This window comes from Chrysochloris asiatica, unplaced genomic scaffold (genome assembly GCF_000296735.1).
Source record: "Chrysochloris asiatica unplaced genomic scaffold, ChrAsi1.0 scaffold00001, whole genome shotgun sequence".
NCBI lineage: Eukaryota > Metazoa > Chordata > Mammalia > Afrosoricida > Chrysochloridae > Chrysochloris > Chrysochloris asiatica.
The window spans coordinates 58,735,629-58,748,400 of record NW_006408519.1 but is presented as its reverse complement, the minus strand read 5'-3'; the positions used below and the strand labels follow the sequence as shown (position 1 = coordinate 58,748,400).

The 12,772-nt window shown below is 35.8% G+C and overlaps 1 protein-coding gene across 1 annotated transcript in view; it reads right to left on the bottom strand.

Moving 5' to 3' along the window:
- The window catches only part of ZC2HC1A (zinc finger, C2HC-type containing 1A), a 61,402-nt gene that overhangs the window by 18,926 nt on the left and 29,704 nt on the right, over positions 1-12,772 (bottom strand). The window contains exons 5-6 of the mRNA XM_006830892.1: positions 10,808-10,956; positions 9,153-9,312 (exon numbers count right to left, since the gene is read on the bottom strand). Of these exons, the coding sequence (XP_006830955.1) occupies positions 9,153-9,312; positions 10,808-10,956 (309 nt within the window). The remainder of the gene's footprint in view (positions 1-9,152; positions 9,313-10,807; positions 10,957-12,772) is intronic.

The window sequence follows — 12,772 nt, the reverse complement described above, 5'->3', positions numbered from 1 at the left end:
AGTTAGTGGTATAGTTTTAGCAGTCAACAGTTTTGCATGTTTGTAGTTTTATACTTCATAAGTATATATATATATAAAATCTAGCTATATTTCCTATTGACAAAAATCTCTAAGATAATATATATCAATCTGAACAAATTCTCCCAGGGCTGTTGTACGCACAGCTGGCATTATTATGCCAGAAACTGATACCTCTAAAGGAAACAGCAAAAAAAAAAGAACTTCAATAAATGCCTGTCTGATCAACAAATGACTAGGAGACTTTGGAAAATGCCATTTCTTTCAAATAACTTTAAAGACACTGCTTCTTTCAAAACCTAGATTTTTCTGATTTAAAAAGGTATCTGGCTCGTGCCAGCTTCTCCCACTAAAATACCATTGTAAAAATTAACAGTGATATAAAAACAGTATATTTGTCAAAATATCAGAAGCATGCCTACTACATACAGAGCTAACAAAATTGGATTAAGAAACAGGTAAGTGACCCACTCATATTTGCCAACTACCACAAATAAACCAAACTGTCAGCTTAAGTAAGAGAGACTGGTGTGATACACTTCATATTGAGAGATTAAGTCTTTAGGCAGGGCAATAAACAATAGCAGTAAATACCAAAGACGACAGATTTTCCTGTACATATTAGAAATAATTGTTTTACTCACTTAAGAACTTACTAAGGTTTAGAAAGAGGCAGAAAACACCTTTCAAAAGGTACTTTGTTTCCCTTTCTCTATTTTACAACACTGCTGTAGAGATAACACATAAGAAAGCAGGGATCATGCTTCTTCCCCAGTGATAAAGTTCAATATTAGGTATCCCAGTGTTACACTAGGAATAACTTTTTCAGGTGTTGTGAGATAGACACCCAAAAACAATACCCAACTTTTTCTATAATCTGTAATATCTTCTATTATTCTCAACAGGAACTAGTCAGTTTAGTCAGCCCACTGTGAATACCTCATTTAACATACTCACCATCATGCACAGTTCCCATTGTGTTAGCTCTTTGTTGTAGTGGTAATTTTAAATGACTATAAAATAGTCCATTCCTGAGTGGTGCAGATAGTTAATGACGAAGGTTCAAGTCCACTCAGAAGATCAAGGAAGAAAGGCCTGGTGATCTACTTCTGAAATATCAGCTACTGAAAACTCAGTGTAATGCATAAGAAGGCTTAAAAAGTTCACGGGGGGAAAAATCCATTATCTTTTGATTCCATTTTTCCATAAACTTTTTAAAGCCTGTTTATAGTTGTACTCTGACACACATGGGATCACCATGTGTCAGGCTTGACTTGATAACAACTGGCTTACAGAATACTCCCTTGTGGATGGAACACAGCTTGCTTAATTATGTGTCTATTATCAAACAGACTAGCCTCATTTTTAATAATTGACACAGATATTTGCAGCATTTTACTCAGAAGCCAACTATTTTGTCTCTCTGTCTTTTATAATGAAGATGAATTTTGAAAACGCAAGTCTGACTAAAATTCAGTAGTCAACTTTTTCAAAGCTTTTTTCACTTGTTGGAGATCTACTTGTGAAAGAATTTATACAGGTGGGAACTAAAGAACCTATTGGCCAAGCATGTGGAGATGCTCAAACAAACATTTATATTTATGCAATTTGACAATCTTTCATATCTATTAAGAGAGGTCCCTGGAATAGGTCAGGGGACTTAGTCCATGATCTTATAAGAGAGAGGCTACAAGATCTTCCTTCCCATAGCCAGTGTGCAGAAGGCTTTTCCTGAGGAGGAGGAAAGCACTGGGATTTCTCTGGATGTAGGTCAATTTTAATCAAAGTGACAACTTTGAAAAATCATTCCAGATAAATAATACTCTTCAGGACAATACAGTAAATTGCTATTGAGTAGACACAAAGGTCAGGAGAATTTGCAATGATGTTTGATAAGTAGTTCGGCTCCGGTTCCCATGAATTAATATGAGAAATGAGACTCCCCAGTAAATAAATTGAGGACATTGAAAAAATAAAAACAAAACAACAAGCATACTCACCTGCTTCTCAGAAATACACTGCTCGCTCCTCTGACCTAGATAATCTGACTACTGCGGTGGTGTGCTGTCCTCTAGCCATCCTACAATACCCAGGTGAAAGTCTACCGAGATTGTGAAAGCTTCCAGGATGCATGTGCATATCAGCAATTTCAAATAAATTTGTTTTAAAGTTCAAAAGAACAAAATCATTTCATATTTACTGTTTCTTTTACTTATTAAATAAGCATTTGTTAACTGCTTATTACCTTGTGTCTTTTTTTTTTTTTTTACAGGATCACAAATATACATCTCCTTAGCAAAAATTTATTAAGACTTTTTATAATGAATTGGAAAAAAAGCTTAAACACATGAAAGATATACATTTCTGACAAAAATGATAGTTAAGACTAATTGGACAGACATCTCTACTGAAAACTAAAAATCCTCAGGATTTTGAGATGATTGAAAAAGGAGTTCCACACCCAAATCATATCAGACTCAAGCAGTGATCCGGCATCACATATTTGCTGTGTAAATCTGCATCCTGAGGCTGGTCATGCAGAGTAACGCCCCAGATTTAAAGTACTTTCAGATTGGGAATACTTTTACACGACTGGAACAAACAAGCAAAAATTTTATCAGCCAAAACATAATTCCCATGAGTAGTTTTTAAGGGCAATGATCATCAAATAGTTAATAGCAATCATGAAAGAAAGGTATTAAATAATGATTAAAAAGACAGTAGGAACATACCCATAAGGTTACCTGATATTATTAATTAGACAATATTAAAGAAACAATTATACTCACTACTTTTTTCTAAAGAAATTAACAATAGCAAATTATAAACTATAACAGAGTAATGAAGGGACTGTATCATTTTTCTCCAAAACAGGGTTTAAAATTAAGTGTTTTAAGACACTGCAAAGCGTACAAAATCAGTTCTTCTGTTAAACTTACAATTACATACTCTATGGTTAAGTAGCTATTTTTTTTTCTTTTAGGACAAAACACTTTTTAAGAAAATACCAAAAAATCACCCTTCACAGAAAAACAAAACAGAATTTAGACATGATCTACCATGTCTAGTTTTCAAACAAAACTCACTTGCAAAGAAACAAGATAAAGTGATCCATACTTGTCAAAAAAAAAAAAAAAGTCAAGTGGCACAGGTGTCAGATTTAGGAGTTAAGGACTTAAAAGCAGTTATTATAAATATGTTCAATAAAGTAAAGGAATTATAAACGATAGGGGTTCTCAACAGAGAACTGAATGCAAAATACATGCATCATTTTCAGGTACCCAGTAAAAGAATTCAATGCCACATTTGCATTGTTAAAAGATTTTTAAATGTTCTTCAGACTAAAAGGAAACAACAAAAGATACCTACTTAGATTTACAAGAAGGAATGAAAGATTCTGGAAATAAGCAATACAAGGGTAAGTAAAAAGTACTACTACAAAATCAGACACCTTTATGTAAAAAAAGTTACCAAAATGGGAAGCTATTATTTCTCAGCATATCCTCCATATAGGTCTATACACTTCTAAAGAGCTCTTCGATTTACTCCACGTCAAAATGGCAGTTCTGACATCATGTTCTTTTTTTTTTTTTAATGTTCCTTTGATATGTTCTTTGAGTTTGTGGGACAAAAATAAGTCTGATGGGGAATGAACAGGGCTGGAGGGTTATTGTTGTTAAGTCTAGATGGGTAAAACTAGAAGAAACTATCCAGAAGACAAAATAGATGGCTAGGACCTCCTAAAAATTAGATACTTAGGTACAGCAAAAGATTTCATCAAAAGAGTAAAAAGAATCTACAGACTGGGAAAAATGTTTGGCAATGACACATCAGACAAGGGACTATTGGCTAAAATTTACTCTCTAACACCTCAAAATGAAGAAGACAAATAATCCAATTAAAAAATGGGCAAAGGACATGAATACACTCTTCACCAATGAAGATATTCAGGTGGCCAACAAACATATGAAGAAATGCTCACGATCACTAGCTATTGTTGTTGTTGTTGTTAGGTGCCATCAAGTTGGTACCAACTCATAGCAACCTTATGCACAGCAGAACGAAACACTGCCCAATCACTAGCCATTCGAGAGATACAAATCAAAACTACAATAAAATATTATCTTACCCAAGCATTAATAGTAAAGTTCAAAAAAAACAGAACATAACAAATACTGGATAGGGTGTAGGGAGTAAAAAACCCTTGGCAGTGTTGGTGGGACAATAAAATGGTACAACCACTGTGTAAAATGGCATGGAACTTTCTCAGAAGGTTGGAAATAGAAAATACCGTATGACCTAGAAATCTCTCTACTTGTATATATCCTCAAGAGAAAAGAGCCGTAAAATGAACAGATATATGCATGTCCATGTTCTCTACAGTAATAACAAAAAGATGCAGACAGCCTATATGCCCATCAGCAGAGAGATGGTTGAACAAACGTTGGTACATATACACAATGTAATATCATGCAACACTGAAGAATAACAATTACTCTGCAAAACATTACATAACATGTAGGAACCTGGATAACATTATGTTGAGTAAAATTAATCAATTGCAAAGGGACAGATACTGTATGAGACTACTACTATAAATGGTCAATGATTTAAATTCTATAATAAAATTGATGGCTATCAGAGATGGGAGGGAAGGGAGAATTATTTACCAGATATTGCCAAGTGCCATAGAGTAGGTTCTGATACACAGCAACCCTGTATAGGTTATCCAAAGAGCTGCTGGTGGGTTTGAACTACTGACCTTGAGATTAAAAATTTTTTAAAAATCAGAAGTTCAAACCTACCAGTTGCTTCTTGAGAGAAAGTTGAGGTTATCTGCTCCCGTACAGATTTAAATCCTAGACTCATACAGGGTCATTATGAGTCTGAATCAATTTGATGACAGTGAGTTTGGTTTTCAGTTAGGAGCTGTTATGTTGGTGTCAAAACACAAGAGGAAATAAATAAAAACAATCAATATAAATATGCTAACCTGAATTACACTGGAAATTCTTCAAAGAATTTCCCATTTTAAAAAAGTTCATGGAAAAACAGAATTGAAAGATAATGAAATCTTTTCATGAACACTTTTAAACTCTGTCAAATTTAGTTTTACCTCCTAATTTCTTTAAACACACTTCATTTCTTGTACTTCGGATATATTATCATGAGGGGACCAGTCCCTGGAGAAGGACATCATGCTTGGTAAAGTGGAGGGTCAGAGACAAAGAGGAAGACCCCCAACGAGACAAACTGTCACAGTGGCAGCAGCGGTGGGCTCAAAGGTAGCAAAGAGAACCAAGCAGTGTTTCGTTCTGTTGTGCATAGGGTCGACAGGAGTCGGTGTTGACTCGCTGGCACCTAACAACAAGAATTTCTTTACAAGTCATAACCTCTAAAGTAAAAGCTACAACACATATCGGTGGGCTCATCTGTCTGTAGAATTACATATATACAACAATAGCACTAAGATTATGGAAACAGCTAGTACTGTAGTAAGCTAAAGAGCAACAGTTAAAAATTGAGTGCAAAGATTTATAGCTAGAAAGGCAACAAAGAAAATAAAATAATTTAAGATAAGAGAGGCAAGAAAGGAGGAACAGAGGACTGTAAGAAATGAGAAAAACAGAAAAGGAGACAGCAACAAGACAGACCTAAACACAGTGATATTAATAATTACATTAAATGCAAATTCTTGAACACTTTAATTAAAAGACTGAGCCTATGTCCCTGGATTTAAAAAAAACAAGCAATTAAAACAATTACAGGCTGTCTGTAAGTGATGCACTAAAAATATATAAACACAAATGTATTTAAGATAAAGGATAGAACAAAAATAAGCACACACACTTAATCAGAATCGCTATATTGCCATTGGATAACGCAGACTTCAACAGAAAGCTTATCATCACAAACGAAAGAGACACTGTAATAAGCAAAAGGATTAATAAATTAGATACTTATAGCAGCCTATAAAAATACTTGAAGCAAAACTGACAAAATTAAAAAGAAATAAAGAAAAATGCATTAGTACTGTTTAAGTTTTGAATACCTTTTCCTTAGTAACTGATGTCAAAACGCTGGAGTGCTATAAGTAGGTACAATTTAGTGGATGCAAAGCACATGTCAAAAAGGTGATTTGAAACTCAAATTACAAGTTTAGATGCACATTATATGTAATTGGAAATACAATTAGTAAATGGAAAGAAAGATCCAAGGATATATGGAAGAAATGCAGAAAGAAGGAAGAAAAGAAAATGGCATGGAAAATGAGTTCAAAAATTAAGAAAAATAATGACAATATTTTTTAAAGGATATGATTTAAACTTAGATGAGTGAAGCAAGCATATTATAATTTCTAGGGAAAAAAACTACAAGAATAGAAAGATATAAAAGAATCTATGTATATGTAGAAAAAAATTAACAATAATAATTCAAAAGATAAAGAAGGAAAGACAAATACAAACTATAAAATTAGATGATAAATGTATATTTCAAATACATCAGTACTTAGGCTAAATGAATAAGGAAAGCTTTAAAAAGATTTTCAAAGTAAGTTTTAAAACAAAACACAATATCCAAACATATATTCCTTTTATGAGATAGGCAACTGAAATCTAAAATATTCAGAGAGGAAAAATACTATGAGAGAAAGCAGGGACTGGTACATTACAGAACTTTGATACAGAATGTTTCTAGAAATATGGACCTACCCAATGTCATCAAGTCGATTCTAACTCATAGCAACTCGACAGGATACAGAACTGCTCCTTAATGTATCTGAGGCTGTAAATCTTTATGGCTTACCTGACCTCCATACCATGTCACCAGGGCTCCTTGAAAATAATGACAATCACTATCTAATGACATTACCATTCTATCAGGAAGATGTAAAATTTTAAATTTGAAAGTACCTAGTTATAACCTGAGCCCTGGCATAGCACTGTGGGTTAATGCACTGGACTGCAAAATGGGTTTGAATCGTAAGGTCAGCAGTTCAAGCTCACTAAGTGCTCCTCGGAAACCATATACAGGGTCACTATGAGTTGGAACCAACTTGATGGCACTTGGCAACAACAACAGTTATAACCGGAAGTCCTGGTGTGGCACTGTAGAACATTTAACCAAAAGGTTGTTTTGAACTACAAGGTCAGAGGTTCAAACCTTCCAGTCATTCCATGGAAACCCTATACAGGGTTGCTATGTGTCAGAATAAACCCGATGGCACTTAAAAACAACTGTTAAAACCTTGGTGAGTGTGGCAGCTCCATATGATAAGCATTAGACTGAGAGTCACAAGGTCTATAGTTCGAATCCACCAGGCTCTTTCCGTCAGAAAAATATCAGGGTTTCTGCTCCTGAAAAGATTTAAAGTCTCGGAAACCGTATACAGGATTACAAATCACAACCGACTTTAAGGCACTTAACAACAATATCAGTCATAACCTTGGAGTCCTGGTGTAGCACTGTAGGATAAGCACTGGACAGCTAACCACAAGATCAGCAGTTCAAATTCACTAACTGCTCCTCAGAAATCCTATACAGTGCTGCTATGAGTAGTAATTAACTTGATGGCACTTAGCAAAAAAATCATAACCTTAAAACTGTAAAGCAAAAATTGATAGAACTACAAGAAAACAACACATCTTCAGTCTCAGTAGGATATATTAACACACCTTTCACTAACTGATACAACAAGGAAATTTAAAAAAAAATTACTAAGGATACAAAACATCTGAAAAACAGCATTAACAAGCTTAATCTACTGGTCTTCTTTAGCTTAGTGTGCATAACAACTGCAAAACACATGGACTACATCCAAGCCATGTATATCTTAACACATTTTAAACATCTAAAATCTTAAATAGTATTGTCTCTGATTCAAAGCAATCAATGAAAACAAAACTTAGAACTATCCATAGATGAACTGCTAAAATAAGAGAATTCAGCAAGTAAACTAGATATATAATCAATATAGAAGTCAACTGTATTTATATAAGCCAATAGAAATCTTAGAAATACAAACCAGCATTTATAATAGCATGAAAATATGAAGTAGTTAAGAACACATAGAACAATATATGTGAATACCTACTTAGAAAATTATCCAACTTATCAAAAGATATTAAAGACCTAAATCAAGGGAGAGATTCACACTGAGATGTCACATGCAATTCCAAACCAAAATGAGGGATTTGTATGTGTATGTATATTTTTAAAAACTGATTTCAAATTTATATGGAAATGAAAAAGAGATCAGAAAACAAAGCCTCAGACTGAAATAAAAGCTATGTTAGTGGTCATGGGATCAGATAGCACCATTACCATTATGATGAGGAAATGGGTTTTGAATTTACCAATCATTTGGCACCAACTAGTTAAGAGTCTGTAGACTCTACTGTGCTTTTTTTTCTAACTTTTGACAATTTTAGCCAAAAAAATGGAAACATTAGCTTTCTTGGTATAGTTAAATTCAGAAATGCATTGTTTTGACATCTGTTTTGGAAATCTTTCTTAATGAGTTCTCCACTTTGATAATTATAAGCTCCATTCTCAATATTACTTTAAAGACAAGAAGATTCTCTCAAGAAGGCTTCAACTCTATTTGCTAGTGTTAAATGCTGTAGAGTACATGCTTTCTGAGGAATGGTTGGTGAGACTGAACCACTAACCTTGCAGTTAGCAGTTCAGTGCTTTTTCTACAGTGCCGTTTAATCCAATGTTTTATTCAAAAATAACAGAAATAAATTGTAATTTAGGGAGTCTGAGTGAGTCTATTTTGAGACCAACCGCCAAAACTCTTTTCAATGTCTATTTTCCTTAAGTTTCAATTCCCCATTTCCGCCAGTTTGGTGGTGGTGGTTATGCGCCTTATTGTTGTTGTTAAGTACCATGGAGTCAGTCCCGACTCATAGTGACCCTGCACAGGATTTCCGAGGCTGCAAATCTTTACGGGAGCAGAAAGCCTCATCTTTGTCCCACGGAACAGCTGGTAGTTTCAAACTGCTGACCTTGAGGTTAGCAGCCCAAGTCCCTCATCTACATTCTCCCCCAAGGCAAGACTTCACAAAAGCCCATTTCCGCCACAGCTAGACGATTCTAATCTCCACCTCCTCCTAAACCCTCATAAAAACCTTCAGCCTGTATGGGAGGATGCTTCCGGCCATGTTCAGCAAGCCTCTCCCAGGTTTGACTTGAATACACCTGTCCTTGCTGTTGCTCTCCGTCTCTCTTCTCCATTGACTCTAACAGTAATTTTTCATTTTCTGCTAGATTTTCAGCAGTCAATAAGAGCTGTTTATAAATGAACCATTTGTGAAAACTGAAATTTGTTGGAAGGTCTGAAATTATCAATGCTTTTGTGTAACAATGAGCTTAACAGAAAGCAATAGTAGTATGAAAATTAATCCATTATAACAAAATCTTTAAATAGCACATAGTTTACTAACTACTTTGATATGTATATCATTTCACTTTACTTTAAAATAATCATGTAGTTAACCATTGGACAGATGTGTACAATATGCTACTATATAAGAAAGGAAATAAAGGATTACATACATGAAATGGTATTTGCCTAAAAACTCAAAAGTAGCTTTAGGAATTGACCCAGTTACTTCCACCATGTATATTACTCACATAAACATGAAAACATTTAATACCTATATAAATTTTTAAATACGGATTTTCAGTGCATAGTCTTCTACTTCCCTCTGAATCGTACTTTATTTTCACTTTCTTTTGCCATCTCTTTAAGTTAGTACATTTTTAAGTCACTGCTAACTCAAATCCATTTCAAATTAATTACTCTGAATATTTTTTTCAATTGGCTATTTTAATTCCTTACTAAGTCACTGTGGTACCTTGAGTTTATTTGATATGGCTTTTCTATGAAAAGTCTTAATTTCTACCAAATAATTGAGTGGGACCACACAAACAGGGTGCACAAGATCCTAGTGCTGGAATCAGTTAGTTGCTGTTCCGCTATGCTTAAGAGGAGCCATTTCACAAGAAGGAAGAGACTATCAGAGGACCATCAAGAAAGAAGAGCAGGAGTGGAGCATGAGATCCCTACCTAGAAAAGCAGTGACGGCAGAGGTGGCAGCAGAGGTGGTGGTGTGGAGAGAAGGAGCACCTTTGAGCTTCTATGCCCAGGGACAGAATAAAGCAGAGTGCTTAAGGGCAAGAGGCTGACTTGCATCATGTGTCCTTTGGGCATTTACAGACTGACTAAAAGAGCTATGTAACAAGGCAGAAGCCAAGGGGCCACACAGCTGAGAGGCCAAAGACAAGAGTGAGGCATGCCTGCAGTATGGTAGAGAAGAAGAGTTCCTAAATAGGTAACAGGTGCATCTCGAGTTGTTTCTGATCCTGAATTGTATCCTGTTCACTTCCCTAAAAAACCACATAATCGTGAGCATTATTCTGAGTTCTGTGTGGCCAATACAATGGAATCTTGAACCCAGATATGAAGCACAGAGTTCTGTAGGAGGGATATTTGGTATCAGAACAGAGCAAAGAAGGTTGTAGGGTGGAGGAATGTCTGACCTCCACTTCAGAGGACTTTGTCTTGGGGTGAGTTTGAGTTTGGCTCTCCTTCCCCCTTGTAATGCCAGAGGAAGTCAGACATAGCCCCCCACAAGTTTTTTGTAGTCCCTGAAAAGTTATATACAAATTTTAGGTGAGAAAATGACAGTTAAGTGTCTTACAAAGCAAAAACACAAAATTATAAGCTTCAAAAAACACTTCTCTCATTAATTTGTAGAAATATTTAAAATTGAGTTTTCACCTGTGCCCGAGGGGTTGGTTTTCCTTTGGCTTCAGCAGAATATTTTCCTTTATTACTAATACGTGCTGCCTGCTCTTTACAGAAATTGATATGTCTATCAGCCGCATTTTCATTGAATCTCCTCTGACAATATGGGCACTGAATATAATCTAAAAACAGATAAAAATGGAAATGGGTTAATAACATAGTATCTCGAAGAAGACAAAACGATCACAAATTTTTATGGATTGTAATTCAAGACACAGAACATAAGCAAGAAAATCTGATAAGCAATACCTCTCTTTTCCTTATAAACACCCTGTATCAACCAATCTATAGTCAGTAAAAATTTACAGGAAAACTGTTTGCTGGAACAAAACTAAAAGGAAAACAAGTCAAAGATAAATCCTCAGTACAACAGAATGAATAAGCAGAACAAAACAAACTCGTTTCTATCAGGCCGATTCCAACAGATGATAAATCCCATAGAATGAATACTCTGAAGAATAAATTTTTTTGTCTCTTTAGAATCATATCTTTATCATCATGTACATACAATATACAAGAAACTCTGGTAACATCTTGGTTACAAGTCGGGCTGCTAACCTCATGATCAACAGATCAAAACTACTAGCTGCTCCAAGGGAGAAAGCTGAGACTCTCTGCTCCCATAAAGATTTACAGCCTCAGAAACCCTATGCAGGCAGGGTAGTTATGAGTCGAAACTGACTCCACGGCACAACACCAACACCACCATATACAAAATGCTAATTATCGTGGGAGAATTCTGATTAAAATAATACATTACATTAAAAATGTATTTCAAGTTGGGGACCTGGTTGGTAAACAGTGTGAGGAGACCTGGGGACTCTTGGGCCCAGAGTCAGTGGTGTGGCCATGGAGGACTTGAGTGGAGAGTGGAGCTACCAGCTGATGGGAAGAAAGGGCATGTGCACAAGAACACCCACACTTGCAGATGGTACCCATGTGACCTGGACCTGATGACTGGATGATCAGAGCTCAACTAGGAGAAGAAAGAAGAGGGGAAAAAAAAGATTGAGCTGATACAATCTGATGAACTTGACCTATACCTATGAATGCAATGACTCAAAAGAAGGAATAAATCCTTACAGCAAGAAACATTCCCACCACCTCCACACACAGATTAGACAGAGATGGGCAACTTGGACATTGGATATCCAAATGGGGAGGAGGAGACTACAAAGGCAAGAAGTGACTGGCTTACAAGCTTTCAAGAGGGAACCTAGAACTAGGGGGCATGGAGGAAGACAGAATCACCAGTGAGTACTATCCAATCTGTCTAGGCGTAGCTGATGAAATGAAATACAGATGGGTAACTTGTGATACTGTAGTGAATACTGGTTATCAGGACTGATTGTGAGGGTTGGAAATGCAAAGGTGGACGTTTTGTAGCAAGGAAGGGAATGATTATTTCTCCAGTCTAGGAGCGGAGGTCTCTAGGACCATCAACGGAGAAGAGCCGAGAGCTGGACCCTACTCAGAGAAGCAGAGATGCTTGAAATGAAGATGGAGACAGAGACGACGACGTGGAGTGATGAAGTGGTTAGGGATTTTGGATCCAGAGAGGGAGAGGGACTGCGGGTCGAAGACTGGGAGGGGAGGGGGAAGTATAGGGGGGGGTGTTTCTAGGATATACCCATTGGTCGGTAGATGATGCACGGAGGGGACTGGAACCATGGCAATGAAATGATATATGATGGAATGAAAGTAAAACTAAAATCCACTCATGTAAACTATCACATAATTCACAATAAAACATTAAATATATATATACATATATATATTTCAAAATAAGGGCTGACATATTAAAATCTTGTACTTTAATTAGAGGAAAATTGTCAAGAGGTAGTTGAATCGATTTTATAAGGTTTTATTCTTTTAGCTGTCCAAAGAGATATGTTATTATTGTTGCTGAGTTCCGTCAAGTCTGTTCCAACCCATAGA